Source organism: Carassius auratus, chromosome 25 (genome assembly GCF_003368295.1).
Source record: "Carassius auratus strain Wakin chromosome 25, ASM336829v1, whole genome shotgun sequence".
Lineage (NCBI taxonomy): Eukaryota > Metazoa > Chordata > Actinopteri > Cypriniformes > Cyprinidae > Carassius > Carassius auratus.
In genome coordinates, this window is record NC_039267.1 from 15,799,201 (window position 1) to 15,818,429 (window position 19,229).

At 32.9% G+C, this 19,229-nt stretch overlaps 2 protein-coding genes and 1 long non-coding RNA gene across 3 annotated transcripts in view; all 3 read left to right on the forward strand.

Moving 5' to 3' along the window:
- The first annotated feature begins 5 nt into the window (after window positions 1–5).
- LOC113043505 (monocyte chemotactic protein 1B-like) lies at window positions 6–19,115 on the forward strand. The gene is made up of 4 exons (XM_026202939.1): window positions 6–150; window positions 18,236–18,364; window positions 18,503–18,626; window positions 18,727–19,115. The coding sequence occupies exons 2-4, from the start codon at window positions 18,301–18,303 to the stop codon at window positions 18,821–18,823; spliced, it is 285 nt and encodes a 94-aa protein (XP_026058724.1). The 5' UTR covers window positions 6–150; window positions 18,236–18,300; the 3' UTR covers window positions 18,824–19,115.
- The window catches only part of LOC113043506 (uncharacterized), a 34,420-nt gene continuing 15,896 nt past the window's right edge, over window positions 706–19,229 (forward strand). Inside the window, exon 1 of the long non-coding RNA XR_003275741.1 lies at window positions 706–830. This is a non-coding gene — a long non-coding RNA (uncharacterized LOC113043506). The remainder of the gene's footprint in view (window positions 831–19,229) is intronic.
- LOC113043504 (monocyte chemotactic protein 1B-like) lies at window positions 7,767–8,553 on the forward strand. The gene is made up of 3 exons (XM_026202938.1): window positions 7,767–7,985; window positions 8,110–8,233; window positions 8,342–8,553. The coding sequence occupies exons 1-3, from the start codon at window positions 7,922–7,924 to the stop codon at window positions 8,448–8,450; spliced, it is 297 nt and encodes a 98-aa protein (XP_026058723.1). The 5' UTR covers window positions 7,767–7,921; the 3' UTR covers window positions 8,451–8,553.

Below are 19,229 nucleotides of genomic sequence, written 5' to 3' on the forward strand. Positions count from 1 at the left end.
TATTTTGGCAAGATCATATAGGATGAAAATAAATGAGTGATTTATGCACCAGCTTTATAGACGAGAAGAGCTCTGACAGAGCGGACGCAATTCTCCTGCTTCTTCATATTCTCCTGTTATTACACTTATAGATGTACTTCATAAAATAAGGTATAGTGAGGTAGGCAATGATCTGTTATGTATGAAAGACAGAAAAAAGTGCAGAGTTGTGCAGTTTTTGGAATCAAAACACTGCAACAGTTTGCATCAGGAAATACTATCAGAGTAATGACTTGTCATTCTGATGGCACTGATATATTCATTGATATAAATATTAGCTTTTGAGAGAAGAACTAAGGATTTTGAGCAATTAACAGGCTTTTGGTAAACCATTGTGTGATGCTGTTTGTATGAATTGTCTTGAGAAATGCACTTATTGGTTTGCAAATGTTAAGGATGAATTGATAAATGTACCAAAGTGACTGAGAAAAACTGTGATATGTGAAATATAGTTGAATTGAATACTGAATACTTGTTAATACCAGATCTGTTACGCATTCAAATATAAACTAAAGAAGGCAATGTGAGTGTAATAAAGTGTAGAGGGATAATAATATTATTATTGATTGTGATTATTATAAATTAGACTTATTAGTGTAAAAAGGGACATTGAAATTCATGAAATGAAGATGTTAAGAACTATTTTATTCATTATTTTGTAACAAAAAAGCTTGAAGCTCTGGAACTTCCTTTTGATTCTGTCTGTCATTGTGAAGAAACATCTTGAAGAATGAGAAGCCTGATGTGTTTGCTGTTCGTGATCTTCTGCTCTGTGCAGATGACTTCAAGCGGTGAGAGCTCTTTTTTGAATTAAGACAAAATTACAAATGTATTGTTTTCAGAATATTTATGGAATTTATAGTTGCATTTGGTGATTTAAAAATATTGTTATAACAGTAATATTATAATATTGTTATAATAATATTTTTGCATGAATACAGATATTTTTCATATTTCACATATTTTCATATTTCAGGTAACCTGGCAATTGAAGTGGGAAACCCAAAGTGTTGTGGAGAGTTCAGTAAAGTGAAGATTCCTGTGAATAAAGTCATGTCTTACTATTTGACCAGCAGCATCTGTGCCAGACGCGCTATTGTGTGAGTGTCATCTTAACTATTACTTCATTTTCAAATTACAAAGTAAAGACACTCTTCTGAAGTATTTGACTTAAATCATATTTATGTTTTTCCCTTCAGGTTTAAGACAATTGCAGGGAGAGAGTTCTGCTTTGATCCAGAGACCCCCTGGGTGAAGAGTCATATTGATAAAGTGGACAAAAGAACAACTGCTACAGAATCTAATGCTAGAAAAACAACAACTACAGAATCTAATGCTAAAAAAATATTTGCTACAGAATAAACTTCTGCTGCATTGACAGCTGCTACTACACTCAAAAAATATTTCTTAAGATTTATGTATTTCAATTGCATACATACATTTCCCATCCATTTTGATTACATACTTTTAACCTAAACAAACGAATAAACTTTATGTGAGGCAAATTTGCCAACCCTATGTAAATGAAACAAGTAGGTACAAAAGGAACATTCTGCATTTTAAACTTTTAAACAATTAAATTGACTCCAGTACAAAAATTTGACGACAACAACAAAATTCATCTAGCTCAATTTGTGAAATAGTGCTTCAGTGAGCATGAGGAATCATTTTCATGTAGACTGTATGAATTGATCACCAGTCCTGAGCTGAACTCGACTTTACAGAGTGGCTAGACTCTCCTATTGTCTAGTTATACAAGATCCAGGCAAAAAAAAAAACTAAAAAAAAAAAAAACCCTATGTTAAAAAGTTAATGTTATGATGTTGCATAATGTTGTTTAAACAATGCCGCAACAAAGCACAATTTTATGACAGCTATAGGTGGTCCAATGAAATATTAGAGTGTGCAACTCCTTTCTGCACAGGCTATGTAAAGTTGACTCTGTGGTGGACAATCTTTCACAGTTTGAGCCAGATGAATCTTGTCATTATTATCCTGGAATATAGACATGGATACGACTTCTAACCTGGTTGTTGAAATACATTCTGCATCAGTTAAGGCTACACTCTGCATCAGTTAGGGTTTAAAGAATTGTCATCAAACACACAACATGCCAGAAACATATGAATCACTTCACTTCAATTTGGTATTTTCTTTTCATTTAAATATAGACAGTGATCTTTTTGGGCCTGTCAGTATAAAATAAGAATTAAACGTATAGCCAGTTATTCTGAACTATTCTACCTGAAGGAGAAGATATTTTTTTTTTAATTCAATGATCTTCAATCTTTAAGTTGACTGAACTTGTAAAACAGTTACCAACATTCAAGTTTTCATACTAACTTAGTTACCTACTTAGAGATAATGAGTTTTATCAAATGAAAAATAAGCTAATTTTCTGCATAAAAATAAGCTAATTTTCTGCATAATAAACACACATGGGCAAAGCGAGACTGTGATGACAATAAGAAAATTTACATAACTATCAATGTTATATCCATAAGACATTTATAATGTAAAAAGAGCAGGTTGACATACACTTACCACATTTACTTTAATGAGTGTCTGTCTTCATTCAGGAGATACTTAAGCCCCTCGGGATGTAATTGCAGTTAATTTTAATTTTCATTCTAAAAACATGCAGAACAACAAGATCCCCAAAACACAACATTAGTCACTGATTTACTCAGACATGAAGCTAAAGCGGAGTTATAAATATTGCTCAACTAATGCTGCATCTAATAAACCCTGTCAATTGGTACATTAGTATATTACAGTGATTTTTAAAGAAACATTTAAATAGCGTGTTAATCTGTTTATATATATATATATATATATATATATATATAATTTTTTAATGATATTATTTTTCTTCTCCAATTTGCTGAAATACAAAAAATGTAAACAGTGGATGTCATTACTCGTTATTTAAAACTAATTTATTCAAAATGACATTACATTACATATTGAAGATCAGGTTGAGTAAAAAATATAATGAATGTCATCTAAGGGCACATATTTAGCAAAATTACCCTTTTTATAAATTTTTTTCTATTTAAGTAACAAGTTTAGAGTTTATACTCAATGGATTTCTGTGACATTGTTTACAAGCAATTTCTTTGACGTCTTGAAACTCTGAACTGAACTATACAATGAGATGTGATTAATTCCTGTATAATGTTCATTTCTCTCAACACTTCTGATGATGGTTCATGTTTATTTGCTGTGGTAAGTAACTAACTAGAAGTAAAGAGAAAGAGATGATGCTTCATGTGAGTTCTGCACTACTGCTTGTACTGCGGCGCTAAAATGATCTTTTACAATACATAACTTTCACTTTAGTGATATAATTGACAAAATCTTAAATCTGACACTTTGTTTCATGTCACAAGTAACAAAACTGTCTGTGATTTTTTTTATGTTTCATTAAATTTTGTTCATGCATCAAGTGAAAACAGTATCTAGTGATTTTCAGGATTTACGCTGAGATCACTGTAACAATGAGAAATGATTAAAATCGAAAAGCAGACTTCAACCTAGCCCCTAATTAGAAGCCTACCATTAGTTAGCTAGTGAAATAAATAAACAGTCCGTGCACTGATAAGTGTATAACGATATCAACCACACTAATAATACATGTATATACAATGAAATATATCAAATAATATACACTGACAACATATAATCAGACAAACAGACATCTGGCGCATTTTCTCTCAGGATCATCATTCGCTGATGGAGATGAAAAGTTACAGCATTTTATTTGTGAAAATGAGATGAGAAGTTTTCACACTGAAAGAGAAGTGATTTCGCTCTTATAGACGTGCAAGACTTTATCTGCAGCTAAACTGAATAAAAGCAGATTGAACTGATGAAACGTAAAAAAAAAAACAATAAATAAAATTATGAATGATGCAGTGCTAATTGACATATAATTTATTACAGAACATAAACTATAAAGTATATTTTCTACCTTATTTTGTACAGAAAATTAAAATAATTTCTAATTAAATGTAGCCTAAAATTGCCATTAGAAAAAAAAATATATTGATTACAAATTGATTGATTATTGTCCAGTAGTGTATTTGATTTCTTACAGCTAATTAAAAGTAATAAAAAAGAAGAAAATTCCTTGTATAAAAATTTTTATAATTATGAAAATACATAGGCTACATTCATAAAATGATTGTATTTGACAATTCTGTCACTTCTGAAATGATAGCTACACCCCTGGTGTGACAAAATGTTAGTCTATACATAATTCTCATTCAGCTCTTTTTTTAAATCTTACATACAGTACATTTCTACGTATGCCATGTCGCATCATTAAACTAGCATTTAACTATGGACAAAAGTTTTTTTTTTTTTTCCTAAGCTATGGTTCTCTAACCATAAAAGCTGCTGTGTAATTTGCCGCCTGACTAAGCATGTAAAGATTTTAGGGGAAACATTTAAATAATCCTGTGAATGCACTTAAAGAATGCAGAATTGAATCGTTATAACCTAATCGAATCAAATTTAATTGTGAATCGAATGGAATAAATTTGCAAAAATCTTTCTTGAATTGAATCGAAAACCTATGAATCTTGAATCGAATCACATCACTGCTTTCCCAAAGATTCACAACCCTACTTTTGATACATATCTTTCATGGTGCTGTCCAACAGTCATATTCTGGCATCTAATGGTGGAGGTTTTCAGTCTGATAGACTTTCAGTGACAAAGATAAAATATGAAATTATGCTGGAATGCATGCAAAGTTATCCCAAAGTATTACAGAAGATAAAACCATGCTTACAATTCTTGTCCAATGTTGGATTAAAGATTAGAGTTAGCAACGGATGGTTTGCATTATAATTGTATCCAAAACAAAAGCAAAAAAAAAAAAAAAAAAAAAAATATTTGCAGAAAGTTTCTGAGAAGATCATGTTGTCTTGTGAGTTTCTAAAAGGACCTTGTAGATTTCCAGATGGATCTTAAGAAATTTCCAGAGACTCCCCTCTACGAGTTATTTTGAGAAATGCACTTGCTGGTTTGTAAATGTCAAAGATGATTTGAGAAATATATCAAAGAAACTGAGAAAAACTGAAATATATGAAATATAGTTGAATTGCTAAATATTGAAATAATTGTTAATACAAGATCTGTTAAGCATTCAAATGTAATCTAAAAAAGGCGATGTGACTGTAATGAAGTGTAGTGGCAAAAGAATGTGAATATTTTTGATACAGATTATTTTAAATTAAACTGATTGGGGTAAAAAGGGACACTGAAATAAATGAAATGAAAATGTTATGTGCTATTAAGTACTATTTTATTCACGTTTTTGTAACTGTGTAGTCTGGTGTTTTTCCAGCTCTGACCAGATTACCTCATGTGATGAGGGCTCTTTTTGTTAAATAATGCTGGTTACACACCAAAAGATTTTTTAAATCTTATAAGATTAAAAAAATGTGATAGGCCACAAACATGAGGATAAAAAATGCTAGATTTAACCGTTCTGCTCCTATAGTGTGTGGTGTGCCATGATGTGACAAAGACAGCACACCACACACAAACAGATTTTCAACCAGGGTTTCGACTGTGAACACAGGAAATCTCGCAGAATCTTGTGAGACTTCAGAATTAGCATGGAGGATGCTGGAAGAAATTGCAATGATACTGTTTGGAATGATTTTATACACACCACGTTGTATAAACATTTGTTCTGTTGCCACAAATCAACAAGCTGATCCTCCATCTCCTCTGTCCACATCAATTTCTCTTTGTGCTGCATCATGACTGCTTCCGACTTCCATCATATCACGTTCTGATTGGATATTTTTTAGTTTCAGGTGATAATCTCCAGAGCGTGCGCACGTTTGTCCTCGGGGTTCCCCCACTCATCAGGATTTCTGATTGTAAATATTAAATGTTGAATATTTACGATTCGTGATCGGGGCGGCTTTGATGTTGTTTCGATCAGGTTCAGACACTCTTAACACACCTCACACCAAGGGAAAATCTGATAAGATCATCTGTAGAACCATCAAGCTAATCGGGACATAGCTAGGATTGTCGGAAGGGGGGAAATCAGCTCAAAATCAGCCCGGTTATCTTTTGGTGTGTACCCAGCTAAGACTTATTTTCAGATTATTTAAGTAAGTCTTAGTTTTACTTGTTGCAATTTAGTGTTGGTCTTGGTGATTTGAAAATACAAGTAAATGATTTATGGGTTTGAGCTCAGTTGTTACATAATATGTAAATAATAAAATTACCTTAATGAAAAGAACATTTTTCATCTTCTACTGCATTCATTTTGGGCCTGCAATACTCACACTTGGCCTCTTGAGAACTTATGCACACAACCGGATCAAAGTGCGTTTTAACATTTTAAAGGAATGGGAACCCCTTAAGTAGATCTCAGTCTCAACATTTTTGTCTTAGTGTCTATAACTGTAAATGAAAAGCTGTCCTTTTCCTGTTATGACATTTACATATTTTAATTCAGATTTCAGAATCCAGATTTCAAGCATGGCGGTCTATCCTGCAGACTGATATACTCTAACTGAGCAAGAGTGGCAAATAAAATGTTTAAAAGCTCAAACTCAGACCATGATTACTCATTTGTAGACAATAGAGTAGACAATATATGACTCCAGTTAAGTTACATCACTTCAACCCGAATATTCCTGAAATAAGCAACAAATTTACACAAAAGCAGGGAACTTTATTCCATGTGGGAATGCACTAAAGTTCATTGTGTTTGGGTTAAAATATTGATTGTGTTTGGGTTAAAATATTGATAAGTCAACTCATTGGTAAAATAATTCCTCTTGATTCTTGTTGGGTATATTACATATTTGTCCTCTGAATTTTTAAATCACCAAACATGAAAGATTGTTGTTAACTCTCTGTTTGCTGGTAGCTAAATGTGTAAATGGATGTTCCTGGAAAAAAGAAGAAAGTACTGGCGTGTCTCAATGAAAAAAAGGGAATAACCTCATTCATTGCCTTAGAAAAGATTTTAAATAAAAAAAAACTCATGTATTTTGGTTCATATGGAAAGTGTTCTAGTCTAGAACTTTTTAGAGTCTGGAAAGACTCTTTTGTGGAACTGATAGACATTGAGAGTATAGAGACAAGTATGTTATTGCTGTATTTTTAAGGGTATTGAGTTATCTTCGAGTTCATTTATGTATTATTATTATTTATATATATATATTTTTTATTCAGTTCAACTGTTGTCCTAACCTACATGACAATGTTCGAAATAAATTGTTTGAAAAAAAAATTCTGCGAATCAGTTTAACTGGTGGCTGAATTCTTACTTCTCTATTATACAATGAGTGTCACTAGAAACAAGAAGTGGTTGTGTTTTCTTAGAGCAGGGTTCTTGCTCCTGTGTCTGGTGATCAAACATCTTCACTTATTGCTTTAATCAAACACATTTGAATCAGTTAATCAAAGTCTTTGGGTTTATATGTGAGTAAGGGGTCAAGGTTTAGCACCTGAAATTTGATGACAGCACAGTTCAGATTTGATCATACACTTTCAGATTTGGTTAATTTAATGTTGAGCTTGACATCAGTCTTGGAAAAGCAGAAGCTGTGTGTTGTTGTTCTGAAGTACATTCTCAGTGATTCTGACGAAGGGTGCTTTCCACATTTTCAAATGAACAAATCAGAAAAAGGACGAGGAAAAGAAAGAACTAAAACAGCTCTCAGTCTTGTGTTAATACTCAGAAATGGATTTACATGAATGTGTTTATAAGGAATATGTATCTGAGTGTGTGTATAAGAGGATGCTCAGACGTTATTCTGGACACAACAGCTCTGAGATCTTCAAGCTCTACAGAACTTCTACTGATTCTTTCTGTCATTGTGAAGAAACATCTTGAAGAATGAGAAGCCTGATGTGTTTGCTGTTCCTGGTGATCTTCTGCTCTGTGCAGATGACTTCAAGCGGTGAGGGCTCTTTTCCATTATAAATTTTTAATGAAAGACCAGATGTATTGCATTTGTTGCAACTGGTGATTTAAAATGTGGCAACATGATCAAACTGAAACCTTTTGTCTTATTTCTACTTCAGGTCCCATTTCAGAAGATGTGGCAAACTCAATCTGTTGTGGAGAGTTCAGTAAAGTGAAGGTTCCTGTGAATAAGGTGGTGTCTTATTACAAGACCAGCAGCAGCTGTGCCAGACGCGCTATTGTGTGAGTATCATCAATATTATCTCATTTTAAAACTGTAAAGTTAATCTGAATGAGATACACCATTAAACAAACTTTGATCTAAATCTTATTTTGTGTCTTTCCTTTCAGGTTTCAGACAATTGCAGGGAAAGAGTTCTGTATTGATCCGAAGACCCTCTGGGTGAAGACTCATATTGAAACAGTGGACAAAAGAACAACAACTGCTACAAAAGCATAAACTCAGAGTCTCAGAGTTTAAAAAAAGATACACTATTTCTATTTAAAATGTGCATTTCATATTGTATATTTAAACATTGTGCTATTCCCGTTGTGTATATACAATATTTTATTTACAGAATAATTAATGTTATTGGGTTCAGTTGCTTTAATAAAATATCAATGATACAATTATGGAAGCCTGATGTCTTCTGTTTCTGGTGCTCTTCTGCTCGGAGCAGATGATCTTGAGGACTCTTTTATTTTCAGATTATTTATTTAGCTCTTAGCTTTACTTGTTGCAATTTAGTGTTGCACTTGGTGATTTGAAAATATAGATAGATACCAATATTCTCAAAAACCTTTGTCTTTTTTGTGCATGAAAAAATAGATACATGAGATTTTTCTAATTTGAGATATTTCAGTTTTAGTATTGATGAGGCACAATCAATCTGTTGTGGAGAAATCACAAATGTGAAGATTTCTCTGAAACAGGGGACTTCTTACTACTGGATCAGCATCATCTTTCCTAGACACTAACTGCAAATGAGAAGCTGTCCTTTTTCCTGTTATTATATTTGCATATTTCAGTTCTGTGAATCAGTTTAACTGGTGACTGAATTATTCTTACTTCTCTGTTAGACCACAAGTGTCACTAGAGACCAGAAGTGGTTGTGTTTTCTTAGAGCAAGGGTTCTGCAGGGAAGTTGTGGCATAGTGATTAAAGAGTTTGACTCCTAAGGTTGTGTTCGAGTCTTGGGCTGGCAAAACCACAACTTAGGTGCCCTTGAGAAAGGCTTTGAATGGGTTAAATGCACATGAATTCTGAGTATAGGTCACATTACTTGGCTGTATGTCACTTTCTCACTTCTGTTCACTTTCTCTGTCTGGTTTCTGGTGGTTCATCTTAAGTTTAGTGTTTTAATTTAATTAAACTTTAATTAAACAAACCTAAACCAGTTAATCAAGGTCTTTCGTTTATATGTGAGTATAAGGGTCAAGGTTAAGCACCCGATATTTGGTGACAGTGCAGTTCAGATTTAATTACTGAAATGCTCAACTTAACAGGTCTGAAAAAAACGTTGTGTGTTGTTTTATAGTATCTTGTATTTTGAGAAACTTTCTCGTAATATTAACTAAGTTTCTCATAATAACACTCTTTATTGATAGTTCTGCAATGCCATTAAAAGATCACAAGGCTGTTTCTATTAAAACTATGCTTTCTCCTGAAGCTAGATTTAACAAGGGCTCTTCTTATTGGAAAATGGTCCGTTTTTTACTTAATCATAATGAGGTAGATCAGAGCTGGTAAAACTTGTTGATTTTTATTAGAGCAAAGCTAAACAAGAAAATTCATTTGGTACAATTTGGGAATTGTTAAAAGATTAAATTGGGAAATACCTCAGAAAATATAATGCTAATTTGGCTAAAATAAAATGTTTTCAAGAAATTAATATTGTTAGTGAAATCTTGGTAATAAACTATAATTTCTTTATCTGAAAATCTGTCCGATAGTCAGAGAGTTTTATTGAGTTGATTTGCAAGTTAAGCTGGATGACTTTTACAAATTGAGAGCAGAATGGGCTTTAATAAGGTCAAGCAAAAAGTGGCTTAAATATGGAGAACAGATGTCTTCCTAGTTTTTTAAACTTAAGAAAAACAGGGCTAAGCATAATTCAAATTGTCAATTAAATATCGGAGGGGTTGTCTCAGACAATTCTATAGAAATTTCCCAATTTTGCTATAAGTTTTACTCAAATTTATAAATCTAAATTTCAGTAAACATCTTGGTAATGTTAATTCGATTAGCTGTGATAAAAAAAAAAATATGTGACTCGGCAATTACTATTGATGAGGTTAAAGAAGCAATTTTACATTCAGAAAATAACAAATCGTCTGGCAGTGATGGGATAACGACTCAATTTTATAAGTTATATTCTGAGTTGTTATCTCCATTCCTCCTGCAAGTGTACATTATATAGAGAGTTTAAATTGCTCTGGGCTTTCTGTTAGTATGAAGCAAGGTGTAATTTGTTTAATACCTAAACTTAAGCATCCTTTCAATATATATATATATATATATGTGTATTTTTTTTTTTTTTTTAGAGCTCCCTATTTTTGTAATGCCATGAATACGTGGTATGCTGGGGAAAATAGCTCAGTTAAATTAGGACATGGTACTACACAGAAATTTATTTTAAAAAGGGCTATTCAGAAAGGCTATCCTGCTTCCGTGTATCTCTTCCTTATTGTAGCTCAAGCCTTTATGTCATTTCATTAAAGGTGCCATGTGCAAAAATTGAGGTAAAAATATCCAAAACATGACCTACATGCATCAAAAGAATGAGAAGAAATAAGGGCGATGATGTCATCAAAAAAATTTCAAGTTATAGTGCTGCAGAGATATCAACCTTAATTAGCATTAGCATTACTAGTCCCGGCCCGACAGGTGTCGTAATACCAGTTTCGGCCATGGGAGGCGGTATGCGGGCAACATAACCACCAGCCAACCTGCAATACACGAATAACTCACAAAGCTTGTCGGCGTGCCTGAACCTGATGTCAATCATGTGGAAAGTACAGCACAATATTTTCATTGAAAGTTCATTGAGCATTTCAGTTCAGGGAAGAGAGCGCCACCCGCTACAGGGAAACAACCGCGCTCGGAATCACAAATCAAATTAACATCGGCACTGCTTTTAATCGCTGGAGACCTGATGGACCTGAAAGAAATGAGGTCAGCAATTTGATCAGCTGTCTGATGTTTACTAATGATGTTGACAGAATGCTGTCTGTCAAATTTATTTAATTCAAATAATGTGTATATACAACTCAAAATGTAATATGAACAAAACAAATAGGAACATATTGACTGGTAAAGGTGAAGGGGAGTAGCTTGAAGATGTCATGTTTCAATATCACTTGACATCACCCAACGTTCCTCTGGAGGCAAAACTTCCTCTTTTAGGCTTTGGCTATGGCTGTAGTGTTGTTGTGAAGGTAGGGGCGGAGCATAGAGACTATGCCGTTTCTCGTTTGTTACTCCAGAGTAGACCAATTCACTTTATTGAGGCATACTGCCCCCATCTGGTATGGAATGTGGAGTATGACTTGATTTTTTTTTGCCAGACATGACAGATGGCACCTTTAAGGATAGTAATCTAGAAGGAATTGATATTGCCCATAGAAGTATTTTAATTAGTCAAGTAGCAGATGATACAGCCTTGTTTTTAAAAAAACTCGAGCCAGGTCCATAAGGCAATTCAAAATATACAGTTGTTTTCTTATGCTTCAGGTTTAATATCTTTAATATCACCTTAATATAAAAAACAATTGAAATATTAGTCTTAATAATTAATAATAATATATAAATATATAAATATAATATTATATATAAATATAATAATAACATTCCCCTTTTATCTTTGGATGGAATTCCAGTTAAAGAAGCTGTTAATTACTTGGGGGTTGTCATTTCGAAAAGTGAACAAAATAGAGTTTCCTTGAATTTTAACCATGCATTTGAAAAGATAAAAAGTACATTTAATCTTTGGCTATTAAGGGACCTGTCCCTCAGCAGTAGATTTCTTCTGTCAAAGGCAGAAGGAATTTTAGATTAACTTATATTGCTTCAACCATATATCTAGACAATAAAACTGTAAAGTCTATCTATCAGATTTTATAAAAAAAAAATGATGGAACCGTGTGAACTACATCTGTAAATCTATTGTCATAAATTCCCTTAAAAGCTGATCCTTAAACCTTAAAAAATCTCTGGATTTCTTTACCTTAAATAACACTCTCAAAATTAATTGGTTAAAATTTTGTTTGAATAAACATCCTTTGTGGAATTTTATTCCTAATTTAATTTTTGACCAACTGGGGGGTCTTACTTTTTAACTAATGTGATGTTGAATTTTGATATTAATTGCTCTTTGCACTTGGAAAGTGTACCCCACATCTTCTGGCACTGTAGTCATGTTAAAATATTATGGTATGATATTTTTATGTTTATCAAAAAAAAATGTACACAAGTATAACTTAAAGTTCATAAAAATGTCTGGTGAAATGTGAAAGTTTGACAAAATCATTAGAATTAAGCTAGAAATGCCGCACGGACCATTTATCGGATCGGAACAGTAAAATGAAGAATGAAGCTGCTCACTTGGGTAATTCTTAACCCAACAGGATTTTAACCCAATGGGTTGGGTTAAAATAACCCACAGATGGGAAGGTGCTATACAAACCCATAGTTGGGTTATTTTTAACCCAACATTTTTTAGTGTGTAGAAATACATAAGCGTTGCTGTTTTTTGTTGCATTCATATTTTGGGTCCACCTGAATGCCTGCATACAATATAGATGTTCATACACTTCTGTGCTGAATGTAGTTTAATCAGTCATTGTACTGACTCAAATCTTCAACCTTCGGGGTACAAATTATGTTTATGAGAATTATGAGAAATGTTACATTACTGTACCCTATATGTATTTGTACACCTACATTCTAATGTTACTAAATGCATTTTATGTTAGGGAGAAAATTAAGTATGTAAATGGATTTTAGATTCTTAAATGTATGTGTAATTAATATTTTCATCATTTTCCACATGCTTTAAGTGTTAAACAGTTGTGGATATTAGTCTTCAGCTTTGGCTACAGTTTGTAAGCAAACAGAACACCTTCATATTAGAGTGGATTTCAGCTTTGGGTGGAAAAAAGAAAGCAAGATTACTGTGTTTGTGTAGATGCATGTGGTTTTCAGAAATGTAATGGTGAGAAACATGTTTGTTTCTATCAGCAGCACAGACTTGAACATCTCTGAGTCCAGGGGCCTGTACCATGAAGGTAGCTGAACAAATTCAGAGTTACAGGATTAGTTTTGAGTTGACAAAACCAAACCTTTCCAATCCGGCTCTGTTGGTACCATGATGCTGTTCATGAACTTTCTGTCAACTCGGGCTTTGATCCTGAGTTTGGGGAGCGTGTGCACATGAATGTGTGACATCACTGGTGAACAGCCAATCAGGAGTCTTGCAACACAAATCAAGTTTGATTTACTTCTGGTGAGAGACCCAGCAAGAATCAAACTAAAGGTTAAAGGTTTTGCTAAAGGTTAAGAGATTGAAGAATATTACAAATTTAAACAAATAAAATAAATAATCTTGCTAAATCAGTGAAGTCACAAGTGAAACTTGTAAACTTAGTTCATGCAATTGAAAATAAATAGGGATACAGACTTGAACATGTAAGGTCAGATTTTTTATTTTTTTAAATAGTACAATACTACAGCATATTTATATAACATTATCTGTATACATTAAAATTTATTTAAAATAAACAATTTATGATGACTGTTAAACTAAAATTGCTTCTGTGTAATAGATAAATAACAACAACAATAATAATAACAATAATAATAATAATGAATCACAATAATTATATAAATCATAAAATGATTCAGTGACTAAAGCCAGAGTTCTTCTTTTTTTTTTTTTTTTTTTTTTTTAGCATTAGTGACTTTTAATTTGGAGCAAGATAAACTGTAGCGACTTTGTGTCAGACATGTGTCACTTCTCTCACATCTGATTGGTCCAACTTTAGTTTGAGATCTCGAACCCAGAACATAACCTGCCCTGGAGCAGGTTAGCCGTGGAGTGTTAGTTACTATGGCAACGAATGCCGCTAAAAGCCAAGCCACTTACGTGGTACCTAAAACCCAGGATTGGTGCAAACTCACCTGAAACTTACCTGGCTAGCCAGCTAATCTAGCTTCATGGTAAAGGTCCCCAGGGAGCAGCTCTTACAAAACATCAACAAAAACACTGCCTTTGTTCTTAAACTCATTGACCTCTGTTGGTGGATTTTTATTCTTGGATTGTTTAAATACTAAATTCACTAAATGCATAAATGCAAACGTGTTTTCAGCAGCACGTTTCCCTCTTAATGTGTATATATATATATATATATATACACACACACACACACACACACACACACACACACACACACACACACACACACACACATATATAGCTATATAAGATTATTTAGCCCTTTACCTGATACTTTCCTGCAGTCCATTACTGCCATCTACTGATGAAAGTTGGCTACACAAAATATTATGTGAAAATTTTGATAAAACGTACTAAATAATTTGTATTGATATTACAGTACATTTCCAGTACACAATGCTTTACTCTGAATAAAAAATAAAAATTTCAATGAACTCAAAAGTAGATCACAATTTTTTTCTTAATGCCACTAACTGTGAAAGAAAAGCTATTCTTTTACTGTTGTTATGTTTGAATATTTTAGTTCTGTAAAACAGCTAAACTAGACTAAAAAGTTTTCTTAGAGCTTGGGTTCTAAGTCCTGTTTCTGGTGGTCAATCGTCTTAAATAGAGAGCACATCGTAACCAGTAAATCAAGGTTTTATATGTGACTCAAGGGTCAAGATTAAGCACCTATGTTTTGGTGAAAACTAAATTATTATTATTATTATGATCATGGAAAAGACAAAGCTTGCTTTTTCAGTGAATATGAAAGAAAAGTACTTTACAAATACTCAAAAAAATAAAAAGTGAAAGGAAAAGCAAAACTAATTAACTAACTAAATAAATATATTTTAGCTACTTTTTGAAATGTCTATTCAATGCTTTATTTATCGAGCACAATTATGTTTTAAATGATATTTTGGGGGACATAATCATCAAAAATGTAAAGCTTGTGATGGATTATTGATTAATTAGATAATGAATTAAATAAATAGCATCTAATGGCAACATCATGTTGTTACAGATGGTTTTGAATATGAACAGGCCTACTCAAATTATTAATTGTACATATATTTATGTATTTTTGCATTTGAATTGTCCTTATGTGTAAGGGTAGTGGAAGACAAGTTGAACTAGAATCTTAGTTACATCTCGGAACATGTCTTGCCTTTAAAATACAACCTTGTAAATAGGAATTTTAAGGATGAGAATGTATTGCAACAATTAATGAAGCCTTCAGCCTGGACTTATAGATTTAACCTTGCAACATGGCCTTTAAGGCCAAAAGAATTCCGAGCACTCACGTTAGCTCACAAGTCATCTGTAAACATCCTCATCTGAAACTGCCACGAATCCTCACGCTGACGACAACTAAAACACACAATCCATCCGAGCAAGATAGACACTGTTCAGTCTCTATAATTAGTCCATTCACTGTATTAGTAAATAGAGGCTGGAATTAACACAACCAGAAATATTTTGAGGATAAATAATTCTTACCCGTCTCTGTAGTATAAGTTTCTGTTCTCATTCCGACAACACCTTAACTACATAAACTATTGTAACACATTATAGCATTAGTTACACTATATATTTTGTGAAACAATATAACACCAGATGATCGCACGCTCTTCTCCCTCGTGCTCTCCCAATTCTTCCTCGTTCAACTTTGCCCTCAATTATTCCCGCCCCCTTCACCTTAATCTAGAGCATAGATTGGACACACAACGTGGACAAGTGAATACGATTAGATAAACAATAGAAATATAAAAATACAAAAATTAAATAATATCAACTTAATTAACATAGAACCATATACATTTATGAAATGCACATATGTATATATATATATATATATATATATATATATATATATATATATATATATATATATATATATAAAAAACACTTTGTAAATTATTACACTGGGTTACACACGAACAAATAGATTCATAATTTTTTTTTAATTTGTGATACTTCAGCTACTATCAGTGATTCTGAAGTGTCATGAACAATGTCATCTTTCAGTTAATCAAACATTTCATTTCTAGACTGCTAAGTCAATCTGAATGAATTACTCAACATTTTTTTGTACTCTTTCTCCTTAATTGCAGGGAAAGAGGTCTTTGTCCAGAGACTGCCCTGGGGAGCAGAAGAACATCAGTGTGTTATAAGGGTCAAATGTTTGAATAAATATTATTCTAATAAATAAATCAAGAAAAAAAATACACGTGCTGAGCTTCAAGGCCTGCAATACTAACATGTGAGGTCTTGTCCAGAGAATGTCCCAGGTTTAAAATTGTCAACAGCTCAGCGCACTAAATCCACACTAATATTGACATTTTGCATATTAATCCATGTAGCCTAGTTCACTGAAATAGGCTACCACTTTTAATGCTACAATGCAAAGTAAACCTTAATTTCTTTAGAAAAATATAACACATAATTCATATTAGAAAAATATTGTTGCACGCCTATTAAATGTGTCAAATCTAAAATATGGTTTAATACTGTGTAGCTTAGAGAAAATACAAGCACAGGCTCATAGGCTTGACATTTATCCTGCTTGAATTCGTTCTAAAAAATGCATATAATTTCATAATTACTAAACTGTCATCTGTTAATATCAAATATTTTAACTACAGTGTTTTTCTTTCATTTTCCTGACTGCAGCCGTCAAATGTAACACATCAGCGAAGCAAAACTGTTGTCTATTTGTGAAAATGTGCTTTGATGCGCTTGTTTGATAACTTGTGGTTAAAGCGCCACTCAACGGTCAAAAGCTGTAAATGCACTTTACAGACGTGCCGGTACTCGCGGTGGCAGAAAGCACATTTTGGTTGGCCACCTACTGTATCTCTAATAGTACTTCAGAGCATCACAGTCCACTGTCAGATCTAAACCTCTACTGTAAAAAGAAAATGGACTGATATGATTTAAGTTGGACTTTACATATCATTTTAAAAATACTAAAATACAATTAATATATATATATATATTATATAACCATTTTAACTGTTGGCTGAATTATTCTAACTTCTCTATTAGACCAACAAGTGTCACTAGAGACAAGAGGTGCTTGTGTTTTCTTAGAGCAAGGGTTCTCAGTCTTGTTTCCAGTGGTCCTACATCTCAAGTTTAGTTATTTAATTAAACACTACTGAATCAGTTGATCAAAGTCTGAGGGTTTACTTGTGAGGAAGGGGACCAGGTTAAGCATTTTATATTTGGTGAAAGCTCAATTCAAATTTTATCAAAATCTTTTGCTTTTGTTCATTGAATGCTGAGCTTGACAGGCCTGAAAAGAGGAAGCTGTGTGTTTTCCTGAAACATTTTTTCAGTGAAACTGAAAGAAAAGTACTCTGAACATTTACACATGACTGACTAAGACCAATTTCGATCCTCAGAAATGGGTCTGTCTGAATGTCTTTACGAGGAATACGTCTGAACACATCAGCTCTGAGATCTTCAAGCTCTACAGAACTTCTACAGATTCTTTCTGTCATTGTGCAGAAACATCTTGAAGAATGAGAAGCCTGATGTCTGTGTTGTTTCTGGTGCACTGTCTTGAAGAGTTTTATTTGTGTTTCACTTGTGAAATGCTGACTGTGTAGTGACATTTGTATGGACAATACAAAGGTTTTTTTATTTTGGCAAGATCATATAGGATGAAAATAAATGAGTGATTTATGCACCAGCTTTATAGACGAGAAGAGCTCTGACAGAGCGGACGCAATTCTCCTGCTTCTTCATATTCTCCTGTTATTACACTTACAGATTTATTTCATAAAATAAGGTAGTAGTGAGGTAGTCAATGATCTGTTATGTATGCAATAAAAAAAAGTGCAGACTTGTGAAATTTTTGGAATCAAAACACTCATAAAGTGTAGAGGCAATATAATTTGATTATTTGATTATTTGATTCTGATGATTATAAATTACACTTATTGGGGTAAAAAGGGACATTTAAATTCATGAAATGAAGCTGTTAAGTACTATTTTATTCATTCTTTTTTTAACTGTGTAACAGAAAGCTTGACGCACTACAGAACTTCTACAGATTCTTTCTGTCAGTGTGAAGAAACATCTTGAAGAATGAGAAGCCTGATGTGTTTGCTGTTTCTGGTGATCTTCTGCTCTGTGCAGATGACTTCAAGCTGTGAGAGCTCTTTTCCATTTTTATTTTTTTTTTATTTTTGAATCAAGACAAAATGTATTGCATTTGTTGCAACTCGTGATTTAAAATGTGTCCAAATGATCAAACTGAAACCTTTTGTCTTATTTCTCCATATTTCAGCAACCTCTTCAATTGATTTGGAAAACACAAAGTGTTGTGGAGAGTTCAGTAAAGTGAAGATTCCTGTGAATAAGGTGGTGTCTTACTCCAAGACCAGCAGCATTTGTGGCAGACGCGCTATTGTCATCAACATTATCTCATTTTAAAACTGTAAAGTTAATCTGAATGAGATACTCCATCAAACAAACCTTGATCTATATCTTATTTTGTGTCTTTTCTCTCAGGTTTCAGACAATTGCAGGGAAAGAGTTCTGTGTTGATCCAGAGACCCCCTGGGTGAAGAGTCATATTGATAAAGTGGACAAAAGAACAACAGTCTAAAAGAAGCAACACTCTTTCTATTTAAACTGTTAATTTCATATGTAAACCTTGTGTTATTTCCAAATTGTATATAAAAAAATATATTGACAGAATAATTTATGTGATTGGGCTCAGTTTTTTAATAAAATATAAATTATGATCATAATGTGGCAACGTTTTTATTCTCTATTGCATACAGATATAATAAATTGTATTAAAAATCACAAAGAAACAAAGCATTTGTTTTATATATCTCAGTCACACTATATGAATTCTATTAAAAAAAGGTGAAATATTGTTTTCATCTGAAAATAGCATTTTAAAGTGAATGTCTGACTCCCAAGTAAAGCACACTAAATGAAAATCAGCTGCCCTGTTTTTTCATTACTCGTGCATATTTTAGTTCTTTGAAGAAGTTCAGATAAAA